Source organism: Caloenas nicobarica, chromosome 2 (genome assembly GCF_036013445.1).
Source record: "Caloenas nicobarica isolate bCalNic1 chromosome 2, bCalNic1.hap1, whole genome shotgun sequence".
Taxonomy (NCBI): domain Eukaryota; kingdom Metazoa; phylum Chordata; class Aves; order Columbiformes; family Columbidae; genus Caloenas; species Caloenas nicobarica.
The window spans coordinates 77,459,402-77,478,710 of record NC_088246.1 but is presented as its reverse complement, the minus strand read 5'-3'; the positions used below and the strand labels follow the sequence as shown (position 1 = coordinate 77,478,710).

Here is a 19,309-nt window from a genome sequence, read left to right as displayed (position 1 = left end):
ATTTCAAGATTTTGTACCTGTCAGTGAACAGGAGACTGGACTCTCAGACCTTGAAGAAGTTCAGGCCATTATGCATCAGAACCCAGGGTACAATGTCATATTGTAGACCCAACCTACTGAACTTGACTGTGAATAATTAAAATAGTCAATAGTATAAGTTCTGTGTTACTCTAACTGCATGGGATTGGATTTGGACTTTGTCACCACTTTATTATCTTTCTCTCATCAGTGTGGAAGGAGGAGAGTTATTTGACCGAATTATTGATGAAAACTACAATTTGACAGAGATGGATACTATTGCATTCATAAAGCAAATCTGCGAGGGAATTCAGTACATGCACCAAATGTACATTCTTCATTTGGATCTCAAGGTAGAGAATTGAGATGTATGTTTTTTGTAATGACAGCTGTGGAAATTCTTTTTCTTAACGGTAGACCATACAGCTTAGCAGATTCCCATGGCAGAAACAACAATGGGCCTTATTCTGCTTTCCTTAGACCAATGCATATTTACTTTAACCACAGAGAGATCAGTTAAATTACTAAAGGAATAAGTAAATTCGATTAGAATTGTGTTCATATGCCATCAAGCTTCACAGTGCTTGATTTAACAGAAAGCCAGCAGCTGATCACAAATATCTCTCTATTTTCAATTTTGATATTTGGATCTCAGGATATTGTGCAAATATTATTTAATTCAACTGCACAAGATTTCTATTTTACACATCAGCCATGGGGTAGCAATTATCCCCATCTTTTACCATGGAGGAACCAGTGCATTAGTGAGTGGAACTAAATTCAAGGGTCATTCAGGACCAGTGGAAGCCCTGCACATCTTTCTGAGGACTATCCTGCACTGTTGTGGTCATGAAAAGACATAAATAGATAGCCAGCTTAAGGGAAAATACATTAAAAGGTCCTTGCTGAAAAGAAGGAAACACAAATAGTCAGTGGATGTTGTAACAAATATGGCACATTTATGTTGGTCTAGGCAATCGCTTCTAGTGCAGCTGAAAGCCCAGCAAAGGGTGGCAGATTCTCTGCCACGTACTTGCTTAGTTATCTGGACTATTCAACTATATACACAAAAAGTTGCCTCACTTCTTTTTAGAAATAAATCCATCAACTGCACATTCTTACTCTGGTTGACTGCTAATGTTTAGCTGTCACCCCTTAGAAAACATTTGTTGTAAAGCTATTTTTCATTAGGCCATAGATTTGAGCTGGCTCTTTCTCCCTTAACTCAAGTTTTTTATCAGATAATAGACGTGTTTCTTACTTCTGCTTCATGCAGGAATAAAACAGGATGATGTCTTTAGTTTTATGACTGGCTATACAGTTTCCTAGTGATCCCTGAGCTTTGCAACAAATCAAAAAGAAACAAAAAGTGCACAAGACAGTTTTCTCTTTGGTGAGATTTTTATTATGGCTGCTGTTTTTGGCTTGTAATAACTGAGTTAATATTGTATGTCTTTAATGTTGTTAGAATATAGATTATTGCAGTGGTTAAGCAAATGAGCAAATGCCTGTTGGGACCTGCTTCAGTTGCTAATCAATGACCAGGCTCACTTTTTTCTTTATAAACATCCAGTTACCTAGAAACCTGTCAAGAAGAAGTTTGCATGGTTCTTTGGGACACATTAATTATTTCTTGGAGGTGGCACAGTTTTAATATGAGGTCAAACTGCTGACAAAATGATACATATACAATCCAAGAAATTCTTCCTAGAGACCTCTTTTCATGTACTTGCCAGCTATGGCTTCTCCCTTCTGTTTTGCTTGTTCATAGATTGCTGTCAGTAACAGATGAGTTTGGGGAAGAAAGCTTGAAACTGAAAGAAAATAATCCTGACCATAATCATCCTGGATCTCAGAAACTATGGACATATGGTGTTTAAAAGCCCTATGGTGTTTGAAAGTCCTGCATGTAAAATGAATTAGTAATGGTGACAAAGGTTAACTAATGTTTTAAGTGTTGAGGGCTGTTTTGTTTCAAAGAGGAATCAATGAGCAACAGGACGGAGCAGCTATAAAACTGTTGGCAGTGAATATGAGACACTATTTTAAGTACTTATGTTTCAAAGACAATTGGCCGAATTCTGTTCTCTGTCCCTTCTGTATGAATATGGAGTAGTTCTAGGAAGTCAGTGGATTCATGCCAGGGAAGTGAAGAACAGCATTTGACCCTGTGGAAATCTGAAGGCATTTAACCTGTGAATCCTACCTTTCGCTAGAATATCTGAGAAAAGCATAAAGTTAATGTGAGTGGCTTAATATATGGGTGTTCAATCAAACAGTTACTGCCAGAACATTTGTGAACTCCTAACTTAAAGCTGTAGGATAAACTTCAAAGCACAACATTTTTTTTTTCTAAATTAGCGTCAGCTTATTAAGGTATGTAAAATAACAAAGCCAGCATCCTGAAACCCCATTTGGAAGTCTGCATTCTCTGTCCCCCTCCCCGTAATGAGTTCTTTATCTGAACTGCTGTTCTATGTCAAATTGAAAAGCCACGAAGAAAAAGTAGTTGTAAAGCACAGAGCACATGACTCCAACTGCTGTGTGATGCTATAGCAGGGGCAGTACCCACGTAGAGAAATCTGAACAAGGAGGAAAGCAAAAGGTGCTTAGTGTTTTTCTCCCTACAGTTTGATAAAAGCCCTGTTTTTCATACTTGTTTCTCATTGAAGTGTTTCTTGGTTTCTCTTGGCAGCCTGAGAATATCCTGTGTGTGAACCGAGCAGCAAATCAAATAAAAATCATTGATTTTGGACTAGCAAGAAGGTAGGTGCATGTGTTCTTGCTAATCGTAAATGAATTAGGAAACAATGAAAAAAAAGTATCATGTCTCTACAATGACATATTAGATACAAAATATTCTCCTACTCTTCTTTGGACAAATTTAATGTGGCTCTTTTACCCAGGGATATCTTTTATTAAGGAATGCTTGGACCTGAGTAAAAAAATACTTATTCTGAAGCCTTTTTTCCAGCAGAAGGTTGAAAGGGGGTTGATTCTGACTGAACATGCACAGCGGTAGATCGGAACAGCTAAAATGGACAAAACCAGTGGTGCATCTTATCTGGTCTCTTGTCTGCTATGTTAGGAGATTCTTCAAAAGAGTGTAAGAAACCATCAAAGACTGTTACAATATATCTTATGCTATATCACTTTCTAGTTTAATTAGATACCATAATCTCAGTGGAGTATTTATTGATTAAAAATTCTGTAGCTATGGTATGGAGAAGTTCCAAAAGGATGATAACAACTGGTCTGAGGAGTCCTTGAAATCTGAATGTCTGTCTTTGCATAGCAGTTGGGTTTCACCCTGAAGCATGCAAACCTTTTTCATTCTCTGTACGGATATACTTATTTTTACTTTGTACCTCTGTCTGTCCTTGTTTTCCTACTGAATTTCCTGTATGCTTCTGAAATCCCTCTAAGTGCTAAACAATTTATGATTCAACTTCAGTTAGAGCTATACTTGATATTGTCTGTTAATGTTTCCATTTCCTAGATATAAACCCAGGGAAAAACTTCGAGTTAACTTTGGGACTCCAGAATTTCTTGCTCCCGAAGTTGTGAGTTATGAGTTTGTCTCCTTTCCTACAGACATGTGGAGTGTAGGAGTCATTGCTTACATGCTGTAAGTATAATTCAGTCTCTGCTTTGTAAGGTATTTCTCAGTTGAACTGTGTCAGTCATCCAAATTTGTTGTTATACAGGAAGGCTGACAAAATCTATACCCAAAATAGAAAATATAGCCTTCTTTCCAAAATCTGTATTCAGTAGTCTCTCCCCTTTTCCAGGAACCATGAACTTTTCTTCTTTGTTTCATTGCACATTTCTCAGGAGTGTTTGAGCATCACACTTCCAGAATAAGGTAGACTGCTTGGTATAGTAAGTTCCCAGTCAGTATGTGCAAGAGTGGTCAGAGGTCTAGTGACTATGACCTACCATGAAAGACAGTAATGCTTGGTTTGTTAAAGAAGTGTGATTATTTAAACACGTAAACAGGAGAGAGAATGGGAATGGTCTGGAGACTTTCTTAGACAGTAACATGTTGCAAGATGTGCAGGAGTGACAGAACAATCATAGGTGGCACATTGGAGATCATGTATAGGATGGGAAAAAGGAGGATTTAACATATTTCTTTTTTACTTTAGCCTCAGTGGATTGTCTCCTTTTTTGGGTGATGATGACAATGAGACCCTCAACAATATCCTGTCCTGTAGCTGGGATTTTGAAGATGAGGAATTTCGAGATGTTTCTGATCAGGCCAAAGATTTCATCTCAAAGCTTCTCATCAAGGAAAAATGGTATATAATCCCTCTATCTTTGAAATGTGTGTTCCATGCCATCATGTCACAGTTGGATCACTTGTGCTGTTCCACTGCAGAACTACCATGACTTAGATAAGTTTTTCATGTCCACACAGAATATTATAATGCCAATTCGTCGATGTTATTCTTTGTGTCCATAAAATGCTCTGAAGTTACCTGAATGCATTTCTGCTGTGAAGCAAAACTTATTTCATATGCCATCTGGCATAGTGTCCTGAAATAATGGCATTGCATGATGGCAGAACACATGGCCTGTAGGAGATAGTTGTTGAATTGTAAGATTCTGAGAAAAAAACACTTAATAGCATTTTGGTTTTCCTTCAGCTGGAGAATAAGTGCAACGGCTGCCTTAAAACACCCCTGGTTAACAGACCACAAGCTCCACTACAGACTCCAGGTCCTTAAATTCAAATATTCTTGTGCATTGTTGATCTGCTATTGCCTTGTCATGTTGCCACATCACTATTTGCTGTGACATTTTTCTTAACTGTTATGAGTCTTCCTTGCTGCTGCCTTTCTTACCACTGTGAGGCACATGTGTTCCCTTGCTTTTTTTAGCTGTTACAATTTGCATGCTCACACTTGCTCATCAGTTCTTGCACATCTGGGAAGAAATACAAGATCATGCAATTGCTGTGTGGTGCTGAGTGGATCCATTGGGACCAGTACTATTCAATATACTCATCAACGACTTGGATGAGGGAATGGAGTACACTGTCAGCAAGTTTGCTGATGACACCAAGCTGAGAGGGGTGGCTGACACACCAGAAGGCTGTGCTGCCATCCGGCGAGACCTGGACAGGCTGGAGAGTTGGGCAGGGTAATATTTAGCGAAATATAACAAGGGCAAGTGTAGAGTCTTGCATCTGGGCAGGAACAACCCCAGGTTCCAGTATAGGTTGGGGAATGACCTATTAGAGAGCAGTGTAGGGGAAAGGGACCTGGGGGTCCTGGTGGACAGCAGGATGACCATGAGCCAGCACTGTGCCCTTGTGGCCAAGAAGGCCAATGGCATCCTGGGGTGTATTAGAAAGGGGGGTGGTTAGTACATCGAGAGAGGTTCTCCTTCCCCTCTAATCTGCCCTGGTGAGACCTCATCTGGAATATTGTGTCCAGTTCTGGGCCCCTCAGTTCAAGAAGGACAGGGACCTGCTGGAGAGAGTCTAGTGCAGGGCAACAAAGACGATGAAGGGAGTGGAGCATCTCCCTTATGAGGAAAGGCTGAGGGAGCTGGGTCTCTTTAGCTTGGAGAAGAGGAGACTGAGGGGTGACCTCATTAATGTTTATAAATATGTAAAGGGTGAGTGTCACGAAGATGGAGCCAGGCTCTTCTCGGTGACAACCAATGATAGGACAAGAGGCAATGGGTACAAACTGGAACACAGGAGATTCCACTTAAATATGAGAAGAAACTCTTCACAGTGAGGGTAACAGAGCACTGGAACAGGCTGCCCAGGGAGGTTGTGGAGTCGTCTTCTCTGGAGACATTCAAAATCCGCCTGGACGCCTTCCTGTGTAACCTCATCTAGGTGATCCTGCTCCGGCAGGGGGATTGGACTAGATGATCTTTCGAGGTTCCTTCCAACCCCTAACATGCTGTGATTTCTTAGCAAAATGAGACTATTTACAAAATGAGCACTGAATTACCATATGAAAAGAGTTTGCCAGCTGGGGATGATTCTGCTTCCTGCTTTGAAAGCGCTTTCAGACTCTCCTGAAGTTGCTCATGAGTGCTGTCAGATTTCATCCTATTTCTTCCCAAGGGATACCTTTCCCAACAGAGCTTGGAACCTCAGCCAGTGCATATCTTTGTACTTAACTACCTTCTTGCCTTTTGAGGATAGCCAGCTTAGTGACCAACACAAAAGGAGGAGTTGTTTGTTCACACAAACAATTCAGCTGGGCTGAGCTGGAGGATCAGCAAGATTTTAAATCATTTTGATTATTCCTCTGTTAAGGAGTCAGTGAGTTTGGAAGAGTCACACTGTTGATGAGCTTGCTGTTGGCTCATTCTAAGTGACTCCACTCTGTTGTTCAGTGGTTCATAAGGGGATAATTTTAAGCAGGTTTCAGATTTTTTACAGTATTTCAAGTGCAACATTCTCTTCCTCCTTTGCAGGCAAAGCACATCTATGTTAAATAAAATGACTGCTGTGTTGCCTAGGATATATGTGTCAAGGTGCCTTTTTGAACCACATCTATCATTCAGAATTATGAGACCATATTATTAATTAACAAAATAAACTTATTAAAATAAAAGCAAAAATTACAATGGTAATAAAGCAGTAGTAGCTCTGCTAATGAGGTGGTGTTGGTTCTGGGCAGGATGGACCACGTAGTGCCCTGACGGCTCTGTCCTTGCAAGGTGTTCCTGTTATACAGAGTAAGGATAACAATAATTACTATGAAATCAGAAATAATAACGATCAAATGCATTATAATCTTCATAATCTCCCAGAACAGCAATGCCCATGAGATTATCAGAAGATTTATAAGTGTGCATACAGAATAAAAATAAGAGAGTTTGTCAAGGTTAAGTATCATTTTAGAGGGTTTCATTGGATACAGTTTGACTTCTTCAATTGGAATCCGGTGAAGCTCTGATTCCTGCAACCTAGGGAACAGGCTCTCTTTTCCAAATGCTGCAAGAACACAGGCTGCTTACCTGCTGTGCTGCTTCTTATCACCAATTTTCTTCCGGGGAAACCCTACCCTAATAGAAACCTTACAACTGATGTTGCCCTTTGTAGCTCCTCCCCTAGTATTTTTTGTTTATACTTCTTGTGCTTTGCAAAATAGCTTCACTAAACATGCTGATGTTGGAGTGTTCTGCCATTACTTCAACTAGAGGTAAGATGTGACTGATCTTCAATTAATGCTCCAATAATAGCATCTTTCTTTTTTTTTTTTTTCTGTTTTTCTTTTCCTCTAGAAGGCGTCTGAAAGTGACTGTATGTCCCAAGCACCCGCAGCTCAATAACCTCTCTGAAAGAGCTGCCAAACAGAAGGTTTGTTTCAGGTCCCAAGTGTTTCTTCAGACATAAATACCGTAGCCCCTGCGGAAGGGATCAGTGGGCGGCCAAAAACCTTGCATAGTCCAAAGTGCACAGTCCAAACTGTATTCACCACCACCATCCTCACTGTTGTCTGGAAAGCATTCAAAATGTAAACTGGCCCTATCACTTACACCAAGTCACAACAATGTGCAAAAAATATTGTATATATGAAACCATATGTGCTGCAAACCCTGGCCAATTTGGAGGGAATAGTTATGTTCCCACTGGCTCTCATGGGGCAGGATTTCACCCAACAATTTTTCAGTGTTGAAAGTTTTCAGGTTTTCATGCTGTGGTTAGGAGTATGGTTTAAAAAGGGTAGAAATATGAAAAGTAATTACTTTTTAGTAGAGGCACAGGCCAGACCCTCAGGGCAGCTCCACTAACTGAATGAAAGCAAGGTGTCCCCAACAAGAAGCTGCTCCACGCTTTTGAGGACCCAGTTCTGACAGGGCACTTCTCTACCCTTTTGACCTGTAGCAACCCAAACTATTTTGACTGACCATCTCTCTCTGTCCTTTTTTTCTAGCTCCCTGTCTTTCCCCTTTCGTTAATGCACACTTCATTAGTGGTTCTCAGGCTGGCTTGGTTGCCTCCCCTCTTGTTCGTTCTTTGGTCTTTGACCAAAGCTTACTCAGTCACTTTGAAATCAGGCTACCTCAGGCAATACAGTATCTCCATAAACCAGTACACCAATTCCCATAGCCCCTTTTACCAACTACCACTGAGGTTGGTGCCTCTACTGAAGAACCATGGGAACCACTCAAAGGTTCTGGGGACTCTCCACAACTCAGTGGAGAGTCAAGATGTGAATGAGGTTGAGAACACACACACTGTAAAACCACTTTTTAGTCATGCATCATGAGTAACAACCAAGATGCCAAAATAAAAGTAGTCCACTTCTCACCACAAGCAAGTTTTTAATGCTATCATCGTCCATCATCTGCTTGGTAGGCTAAGTGACTGGGTTTTGTTTGCCACAGTTTTTTTCCAGAAACATGTAAAAGAGGGAGTATTGTGAGAGGCTGAAATTTTTGTTCTGTTTTGACTAAGTACGATTAGAACAGATTTTATACAGTGTAGTGTAGTAACACAGAAGTTTGTGATCTTTAAATGTGCTACCTCAGGGACTTGTGTGCCTTTCCATGGCACACTGGAGGTCAGTGAGGGCTAAGGTACCATTATTATGTTGTACTTACCCCCTGAAACCACATAACTTCCTGATATGGTAATGTCTGAGCATCAGCTTCTGTGGTGGGAATCCCATGGGAACGAGTACCTCTTTGTGATCCTCAGTGTTCATCCTCAGTTCACTGGTGCTGGGACAGGTTACACGAAGCTTTGGTTCACTCACTTGTGTGCTTCAATGTAGCTGTTTTATAAACAGGTTTTGCTGACCTATTAATATTACAGGACTGGTGTTTTTATCTGTATTTCCCACTTCAAGCCAACCACTGCACAGCAACCAAATGGTGAAAATTCTCCCTCTCTAATGCAGGAAGCACCATATTACACAATTTTCTATTACAACCAAGATCAACTTTGAGATAAATTGACTGTCCAACAGCAGTCAAAATTATTTTTAAATAAACTTTTTATAGTTTTGTAACATAGTAACCTACCCATGATCTAACCTGCAGGAAAACCTGGTTTTGGCTTTTGCAGTGTTATTTCCTCTGTGTGTGTTTTTCTTTTTGGAGTTTGAGTTTACTTAATGAGTGGATCTAAAGTCATAGCAGGGCTTTGTTTTTAAAGACTCCCTTTAGCTATTTTTATCAGGCAAGTAGTAGAGTTACCGCGTTTAACCCAAAATAATACACTCAAGTGCCAGTTGATTTAGACCTGGCATTATAAATGCTTGCAGTGGTAACACAAATAAAGGTAGAAGTTTGCAGCATGCCTTTTCATGCTGTGATCTGTATGACAAGAGAGGCAAGACTGCAGAGTAGCTGCATTTCAAGAGAGACCTCCAGGACCGTTTCTGCACTCAACAAAGAGGCCTTGTCTTTTTAATATGTATAAAACATGTCACAAATGAGGTGGCTGCAAGAACCTTCAGCACTGCTTTCTTTTCCTTATGCACAAACCACCATGTGGTTGTCCTAGAATGCCTAACCAAATAAAAAAAAGTATACTGCTGAATTAACTGGATTCTTGTTTTGTTTATTTTGCAGAAAAGCTGCTGTGTGGTTACTGCTGCTAAGAGATTTGAAAATATCAGCAGTCTTGGTGCTTTACCCCCCTGCCATGACCGAGACTTCTACTAAATGGACCAACAGCATTTTAGCTGGAGGATGAGTCCCAGCATTGCTGAGCTGCTGCTTCTCTGTTCAGCTGTTGAAAGAAGGAAAGTGTTTCTCTGGGTTGCAGGAGGCTGTTTCTTCTGGAGCAACGTGGTGTTCTCCATGTCTGGGAGTGCTACATTAGCTTGGATTCATAATGAACTTTTCTCTATCTTGTCTTACTTCCTCATTTACTTCTCAAAGGCTCCCTAGGGTTCAAATTATGAGGTTAAATAGACTGTTTCTCATCTCAACCCCAAAGGCAGTCTGTCACTGTTATAGCTGTAGCCAAGGTTGATTTGACACTGGAGTCAATTTAAGAAAAAAAAAATGACAACCAATTTAAAGCTGCCTTATGTAGAAGTTTTGAAGTTTGTTTTTCCTGTCACACCAAAAATGAGCTAAGGATTAGCTCAACCAAAGTTAAAGCCATGTTAATGTAACACCAGTGGAAGTGAGAAATGAGGCTTTCCTTGCATGTAGATGAATTTGCTGCAACTGTGATATGATACATTTGAGGATTTTTTAGACTGATGAATTACCGTTCACTTTAAATACACTTGGATTAATTAAATAAGAAAGAAAACAAGGCACCATTCACTTGTACCCATGCAGACTCTGTTTTCCAATATGCAAGTATAATTCAGAGTTATTTTAACAGAGGGTGATTTTATACCAGCTAATTTGTTTAATGCTAATAGGACTGATTAAAACCATTCGCAAGGAGGAGAGTCAGTCCTCTGCTCATTATAACCTCTGGTTACAGGGTTACAGGCCCAAATGCAAATCCCCTGTTTTCCTAAAATTTTCTCATCTTGCACCTAAGCCTTTCTGACTCTTAACTAGGTAAAAAAGTGGGAGTCAGAACACCTGAATTCTTTACCTGAGATTGTTTGAATGTGGCTCATCATTAGGTGAACATCTGAGTCTTAGTTGCCTAGGCTGTGAGGTTAAAATAATGAGACGACTTCCCTGCTGTACATGGCTTTCTGACTGCTTGGTTTCAGAACTACATAAAAGCAAAGTATAGTGAGTATTTTATTCAGTGATGCTGACATATTGCAGTGCCTTCAGATTTTTTTTTATTAATCTAGTTTTGGTCGAACTACATATTAACATAGCTATGTCTATATATTTATCTATACATTTAATTTGTATTTATATTTAAATTATGTCTTTTTTTAAAGGGGATCAACATAAAGAGAAAACAGTATTATTCATCACCACCCAATGAATTGTTTTTCATACCTCTGTCCTTTCTGGATAGTGTTCATATTGAAATAAAGGGGGCCCGTTAGTAGGACATCATGGCCATGACATTCTTTACAGCCAGTTTGATCCAGTGTTTTAAAGCCATTGCAGTTATTTCTTGAGACTGCTCCCATAAATGAACAGGGCTTCTTACAGCTGTGAAATCTAAGAAATACTGATGTGTGGTACTAGTTGTTGCAAATACATGAGACCCATTACTACTATCACACAGTGACTCACCATGAAACTATGATACCATGTAGAGTACTGCCACCTTCAAATCCTTATCTGTAGTCTTAACCAAAGTAAACTCTGACTAGCAGAAACTGAAGTTTCTCTGGGAAAAGACTAAGCAGTCTCAAAGCAAGAAAACGAACTTATGACTTTTAGATAGAAACCAGGCTGCTTATTTTTTGTCACCTGTTTGTCTGTGCAAAATAAATAGAAAAGCTACCTTTCTGTTAGGGCTGGAGTTCCCACTCCTTTTCTGACTGCCTTCAAGATATTGTAGGGTTTTTTACAGTAAATAACTCAGTGATCAGACTAAAATGCAGCAGACTACTTTGGAATGATGGGATCTCATTATGCACTTTAGTGCCAGTATTGGAGGATTGGGTTGGGGGTTTTGTTTTTCCTGTGGTAGATTTTACATGGGTATTAATAAATTGCATGTCATTTTGAACCTTTTAAACTATACTAAAATAACAGTGTGACTACAGATTTATCTGCTTTGTTGTTCAGTTGAATTAAGAGGATTTATCATTTGTGGATATATATATATCTGAGTAGTAATTGAGAGCTTAGTGCCATAAAGATCAGCCCTGTGTTAGGGTATGTTGTGCTGAGTCAGCCAGAAATCCTCCAGGAGCCATAAGAGACCGTGGCCTCTGCTATGCACATCCACAGAGTTCATCTGTCGGAAATATCACACAAGAATTTCTAGGGAGGGTGGAAAAGCTTGACCCATCTCACATGTTTTGGGAGGCTAGGTCCTTTCAGAAGGCACGATTTGAGGAGGAGGCACCTCGCTAGCCCTTTGCTTGTGCAACAGGGCAATGTGTTAATATACTCAAGGGATTTAACTTTCATTCTTACTAACATGGACAATGATGGTCACACTCTTGAGTCTTATCTCTAAACTGCCCCACTGTTTCACCCTGGAGCAGCTCCTGTAGTGGGGGATGAGGTTGAGGTGAGGACGGTTGGAGAAGGTTGGGCTGAATGAGTCTCTACAATGACTGAAGGTGCCATTTGGTGCCCAGGGTTAAGCACAAGACTGAGCCCGCAGGTGTCCAGCAAAGGAGGAGAAAATACCAACTGTACTTCTTGTTACTGCCCCATAGACTCTAGCTCTGCAGCACCGAGTCAAAAAGGAGGCTAACTACCGAGGTCATTATCGTTATTAAGCGTAAAAAAAAAAAAATTACACAGCTGTGTAATTATCACTGCTATGTATAGTGGTGTGCTTAAGAAAAATGTCTCCAGAGATGTTAGTTTGTATCTTTTCTGGCTGTTGTAATTTTAGTTAAATAATAACTCGACACAGCTTTTAGTGGCTTTCTAATTCTGTCTCATTGCACTTTGAGCTGCATGATGGGGGTGTGCGTGTGTGCAAGTTTGGTTTTGGTTCTGTTTTCCTTAAGTATGTTCTGTAATGACTAATAGCTAGAGACTGCTATATTAAATTATTGTTTTGACACACCATTATTTATTTTCTACTAGGTAATAATAGTAAGTCGACTAGGTTCTAATAAGCATCTATATGAATTTGCTTATTATAATTTTTGTTGTGCGTTGGTTTACGTGATTTCATTTGGAAACTGAATTAATGTGCTTGAGAGCAGGTTTGAGTGTGAAAGGCACTGTACCTAGCTGCTGTTACTCCATTTAGCTGTATACCCACCGACAGACAGAGATGACTGGAGGTACAAGAGCTGTATAGAAACATCAGTCATGATGGAAGGGGTAAAGTGTCAAGATGCAATATTTGGTCTGTGTACAACATCCTGACATGTGAAAATTAAAGGCTGAGTTGTGGGAACATAGTGATTTATACCAGGTGGTTATTTGACCCCAGATTTGTGCACAGACTCCCTGCTGGACTGCAAAAAGGCAGAGGGCTTTCTGCTCAGAAAGGCAGCTCTGGCAGTAATTTTATATAGGGGCTGTTCTGCAGGAATGATCTGCAGGAAGTCACTGGAAGTTGAAGGCAGTCTGACAGATTTTCCCAGGGTCTGGGATGTAACTGTATCAGAAAAATACGACTTTACTTGTCAGGCACTGAAAGACAGCTATTACCTGGCGCTTGTAAGAATTAGGATGCTGTTATTCCCATTTCTATAGATGCAGCAGAGACATTCAGCTAGAGAAAACCTGAGTGTTTTGCCCAAGATACACTAGAGTAGTCTAACTTTAGCATCAGAATTAGAAGCAAATTAGTTTGGCTCAAGGTGGGACACTAGTAGCTTTCCAGCACTTTTCCATGTTGAACATCCTGGAGGCTATGGAATGGGTAAAAACCTTTACAGCAGAAAGATGTCCATACTACCATATCCCTGTTTGTGAACACCTGCAGCCAGTCACTCCCCTGACTACCCTCACAGCATAAGCAGCTGGTAGTCTGTGATAATCCACTCTGGAGGTTACAACAGAAGCTACTTCTTTTACTTCTTTTTTTTTTTTTTCCCTCATGTTTTTTCTAATGTCAGAAGCGGCATAGAGTTAAAATCTAAGCTAAATTCTGTTATAACTTGATTACAACCAGGAATAACTGTACTTCCACAGAATTAAATACGGGGAGTGCTTGGTCCACCTATTGTGTTGTAAGTAGTACAAGAGCCCAGTTTAATGCTCTCTTCCCTCACCCTCCAGAAAAAAAAAAAATCTACTTTGCCCCAGCTTTGACCAGTAAAAATAAAAAGAACCTTAGTTTTTTATCAGTTAAGGAATCTCAATCAAGATACAGTTTTTCCACAGTGGTTAAATTGCTGCAGTAAGAGTCAAGGTATTTTAGCATCTTCAATTTAATGCTGACATTGCAAATCACTGGCAGCCTCTTTCGGCAAAATGGCCCCCACCAGCAGAAGTTGTGAGAAAGGCAGGTGTTCATCAGCTCTTCTCTGCTGATGGGGACCTGAAAACATCCCATCCTCTTCCCCGGCCCCACCAGTGAGCAGGGCAGTTCTTAGCTTGTGAACTTTTAATGTGTAAGAATGATTGGAGTTTTGGTCAGTGTCAAACCCACAGCAGTGATGAACGAGTGAGCACTGATGCTCCAAACTCCTTCCAGGATGATGCCGCATCTTCACATACTGCTTTTTTTGTCACCGATAGATACTTGTCCTTGTGTCTTGTGTGAATAAAACTAAACACTGCATGAAACCATTTAGGGACATTAGGCTGTTTCACCTTCCATGAAGGCTTGGTAGCTGAAAAACTGCCTACCTGTTTTGAATCTTAGATGAATACTGGTAGAGATGATGATTTGTAAATACATTGTTTAGCTATCTCTGTAGAGTTAGTGATCACATTTTGGTGTGGCAGAACTAAAGTTTTTGTACCCCACAGCAACCTCTCTTAAATTTAGATGACAGGCGTGTGAGAACTAAATTATGAAGCACGTGATTTTCATGTACCCTGTCCCTTTGACTTGCATATCTGGTTTTGTAGCTTAACTCATATATCTCTGGTATGTGTTCTTTTGTGAAAACCATAAAGCAATCTTGTAAAAAGATGACTGAGGAATAAATGCTGATTTTGTTTACTCCAGGGTTCTTGTTTGCTATATTTAATGTGCTTGTCATTTACACTAGTAATAGAAAGAAACATGGCCTTTTCCCCAACTGCTGTCTCTGGATACATGAAGATAAAAAAAGAGTAATTTCCATTGAAAACAACATAGGTGGGTTGAAGATTCGCTCAGGCTCACAGCTTATACTCGCCCCATGTAAGAAAGCCTCAGCTCTCTCTGCAGATAACTAGGACTTGAGGTGCTCTTGGCTGCAATCTTGCTGCAAGTCCTCAGAGCAGGTCACTAGAGAGGAAAGAAGAGATTACTGAAATTTCTGGTTCTTGGTCACTCAAATGACCTGGTGTCACTCTTCTCCCCAAACTGTCACACTTGAACTGTTGGCTTGTATTGCTGTCTGGGGAACACGCTTGAACCTTACCCCATCTAGCAGTTCACTGGGCTAATAAAACACCCTGAAATCAGAAGGAATATTTCCTGCAGAGTTAAATCAACCTTAAATTGGGCTGGCTAATGAAAAAATGAAGAGCAAGAGCAAAAATTGAGAAAAAAATTAGAGGATGAGAAAGCAGGAAGGAATCCGTGACTGGCACTGGCCTGTATTCAGTAAGTAGCACTTTTTCATAGTGGTTTATCCACAATTTTGGGTGAAGCACCTGAGGCATTCACCGTTCTTGAGGAGTAATTTTGTCTTCTTACACTGGAAAGCTCCCATTTAATAGCAAACTGTATTTGAGAAGACTGAGCTTTTCAGGTGTAAGATCTAAGTGTACAACAAGACACCCTCCTGATTTAGCCATAAGTTAAAACAGCCAAAGAGTTGCACTCATCCCCCAGGAAGCTCAATGCTCCTCACCAACACAGAGCAAAGCCATCACAGCCCGGCTGCCAGAGCTTGGGGGCTGGAGGAATAAAAGAGGCTGGAGAACAATTCTACCACAGCCGAGCAGAGGACATACAGCTGCTGCCTCTTCACACCCTGTCAAGACAGCCCTGATACCACCCATCACTTCAGCAGCACTGCACTGGTGAGCCCAGGTGCAGCCTCTTTCTTGGCCTCCTTCGTACGCAAGTAGGCAAGAGATCTCTCTTCCAAATTAGCGTGCTGTTTAACCTCCACGCAAAGGCTTTGTTTCCCCTTTCTTTTGAAAAATGTGTTCTAGCAATCCCTAACGTCACCATCACTGGTAGTGCCACTGCACTGCTGGGAGCATCGCGGTACCGCACCCTCATCGTGAGCCTGTGCTCAGGCTCCAGCACGTGTCTGCACGGGGCCCAGCTGAATGCAGTTGGTCTCCAAAAACCTTTTGGGGTGAAACCCCAGAGTGGGTTTCTATGCATGACCAGGCCTTATACATTTGCTCTTCATTTGCCTTTCTGAAGCTAGTCGCTGTGTTTTGGCTTTTGGTGTCGGTGACCCTGGTGTAGGGGGTTTTGTCCCGAAGCTATTAAGAGTCTGTGCTTTATAGCTGATGAGGAAGACTTTGCCATAGTACCTCAGTCCTCTCAACAGCTCCTGCTAAATGCATGCCGCTGGTGAAAATAAATGGGGCTAAAATAACACTCAGCTCCCTGTATGTGTCTGTAAAGCAACTCCACACTTTTAAAAAGTGTTCGCTAAGTTCATGTGGTTAAAAATATGTTGACTACAGGAAAAATATCCAACAAGGGACGTTCATAATTCTTCATTAATTAATAGTCAACCCTTTTTCTCCCCCAATTATTTCAAACACCTGCTCACAGTAAATTTCCTTTGCAATTTTTTAATGCTCCTTTAATATTACCCAGAACTTGGAAACATATACTAAGCTTCTCTTATTTTTAATTATTTTCAAATTAATTTTACTTTTCTGAATATTTTCAGCACTGCCCATTTGTTCAATAAAGCTGAATTTTAATTTTAATTTTTTTTTCTTAAAGGGCTCCTAAAGTTTCCAGAGACTGCTTTTATGGGCCGTTTTAATGAAAGCTTTTGGAAAAGGCCTGGAGATTTCCAAATTCCTCTTTTGAAGCCCCCTCATCCAAAAAAAAAAGAGGGGGGGGGGGAAAAATCACTTCATCGGGGTGACTCACATCTCTTGCATACAGCAGGTATTCATCTGGGAGCTAAGCCATCTTGTACTTGGAGTGCAGGCTGGCAATGTATATGGGGTTGAGGGGTCAGACCCCCCTTAGCGCTGGGTGATTTCAGCGAGAAGCCAGGGTGCCTGGCCACAGGCAGCACCAAGCTCTCACAGCTCCAGGCTGTGCCATCCAAGGACCTGCTATTAATGTGAAGCTTGCAGAAAGCGAGGAGCACCTCGCTTTGGACCAGCTCTTAAATCAATGAAAGCCTTGGCAGGGAATGCAGTCCCACTGGCGGTGGGACTAACCCCAGAGAAGGCAGCACTGGAGGGTTTGCTCCATGAGTCAAAGTTTTCAGGCTCTTCTGGGTGCAGCAGGGCCACCACCTCCAGCAGTGCTGCTCCTGCACTGAGCTGGCTGTGTCTGCCCTCAGGCTGCCAGCTTGCACCATTGCCACCGGGTGCACAATGACCATTGTCACTGCCACCACGAAATCAGATGTGAAGCTATCTCCAGGGCACAACACACTGTTGTCCATTGTGGACACAAGGCTGTGAGGAAGGGAAGGTGAAAGTCATCCTTTTCCAGAGCCATCTACTCCTCAATGGTTAATATAAATTCACCTGCCCTCTTTGCTTTAGGTGTCCAGTCCCTGTTTCATGAACTCTTATCTTTGGCTATGTCCATAACATACGTTAGGTGCGACATCTGACCACTGAAAATAGGTCATGGTAAGTGACCTTGGTCCTTCAGAAACATGAGTACTTTCATGGAAAGAGTACCAAGACCCCTTGCTCTGGAGCTGAGACAACTCCTTGAATGTATCAATCCCATTTCAGACTGCGTGCTCTCAGGGGTTGAAGATGATTCAGAGACATGTGGCAGGGTCTTGCCCCATTAAAATGTAGTGGCCTCAGTCTGATAACTGATCTTTCCCACTGCAGTGCCGTGTCACCTGCCACTTGTTACCCTTCTCCTTCCTCAGGAGGTTCATAATGCATTTCTGATCCCTCACCAGCAAAGCTCACTTCACGGGTAGGACTTGAGTAAGCCAAACCACCAAAGTGCTGAAAGAAACTATTTAACTGGCACTGACATTTGCTACGCTTCTTCATTCTGCTTTCAGCTTGGTTTTCATGCTATGGTTTATTAGTGCAGACTTAAGAAAAATCCATTGCGAGGAGCTTTCATCTACTTTGTTCCTAATCTCTCCAGACGCCCACATTTCAGGGACTTGAGGAAGCTTTCTAATTGTAGGAGGGCCTTGTTTTGTGTTTGTTTTAATTTTTTTTTTTTTCTGTGAAAGTGCTGTATAAGAGCTATTGAGAGGGCCTGAAATGTTAGGCTTAGTCTCACAGGCATTAGTGGGCAGAGAACAAAGTTCAGAAACAAATTTAAAATGTGGTTTGTCACATAAAGCTGCAGTTTGTTTTTTGGATGGCACTGCCACATCTAAATGATGCATGAAATTTTCTGTAAATTATTTTACATAATTTTACACCAACTCATGGTAGAATTTTATCTTGTTATAACCTGTTGTTCCAATGCTTTTTCAGCTATTGTTACATTGCAATCGTACATTCAGCTTCAGCACCCCTTGTCTGTGCTCAGTGTTGCCTGATCAATCTTCTCCAGATAGGTCACTGTTCAGCAGATAAAAAAATTATTGCAGCCAGCTTGATTTTCATGCAATAGCAGTAAGTTGGGTGTTGGCCATGGATGCTTTCCTCAGTTAGGGCCAAAATTAGCAGTCAGTACCGCTGGGGTGGAGCTGGTAGCAATGGGAAGGTGATGCCCCCATTATGAGGAGCATTTCGAGAGAGAGTAGGTGGGACAGTTGCCAGTTCCCTTTACGTTACCTCCCCAGGGCCAGGGGCCCTCAGTTCCACTGGTACCCAGCAGAGCCTGGTAGCTGTGTACAGCTGATGTACAAAGATGCCACTTGTGACACCTTGCTGCAAACGGCTGGTACGGCCACGAGAGGTCAGCATTGCTGTTTCATATTCAATAAAATGGTCACTGCAACCTCCTTGTTGAGGGGCTGATTTGGAAAGTCAAGTTACATTATGGAACGGCCAGCACTGCCTGGGCTGTGTAGTGCTGTGGTACTCCCAGTTAGAGACCACCTTGCCGGCCCGTGCATATGGAAGTCGGTGACCTTTAAAATATCTCTGACTAATATAACATTTTATTTTCAGGCATAAACAGTGCTAAATACAGCTTTTAACCTCTCCCCACAGAATCACAGAATCACAGAATGTCAGGGATTGGAAGGGACCTCGAAAGATCATCTAGTCCAATCCCCCTGCCGGAGCAGGATCACCTAGGTGAGGTTACACAGGAAGGCGTCCAGGCGGGAAGCCTGAAAGCTTCCCACCTGAAGCCTGTTCTTGGGACACAAAGTAGAAGGACCCAGGAAGTGCCTGAGGTATGATATTGGAAAAGAATCAGAGTTTGTGCAACACGGAGACTGGCCAAGGTGAATGTGGAGAAAGGAATGGTGGAGGTGGGAGTTCTTTCTTACGGCCGTTTTACACCATTGTCTCACTGAGCACTACTTTAGGT

General features: G+C 41.4%; 1 protein-coding gene across 6 annotated transcripts in view; it reads left to right on the top strand.

Annotated features, from left to right (window-relative positions):
• The window catches only part of MYLK4 (myosin light chain kinase family member 4), an 86,405-nt gene extending 71,710 nt beyond the window's left edge, over positions 1 to 14,695 (top strand). For 4 of the 6 annotated variants that reach the window (XM_065629579.1, XM_065629574.1, XM_065629573.1 and 1 more), the window contains 6 exons: positions 230 to 371; positions 2,714 to 2,784; positions 3,518 to 3,646; positions 4,167 to 4,319; positions 4,668 to 4,740; positions 9,574 to 14,695. In XM_065629579.1, coding sequence (XP_065485651.1) covers positions 230 to 371; positions 2,714 to 2,784; positions 3,518 to 3,646; positions 4,167 to 4,319; positions 4,668 to 4,740; positions 9,574 to 9,666 — 661 coding nt within the window. In that variant the 3' untranslated portion in view covers positions 9,667 to 14,695. Of the gene's footprint in view, positions 1 to 229; positions 372 to 2,713; positions 2,785 to 3,517; positions 3,647 to 4,166; positions 4,320 to 4,667; positions 4,741 to 7,275; positions 7,352 to 9,573 lie in introns of those variants that run through there. The other 2 variants (XM_065629578.1, XM_065629577.1) reach the window with 2 other exon arrangements.
• The last annotated feature ends 4,614 nt before the right edge of the window (positions 14,696 to 19,309 follow it).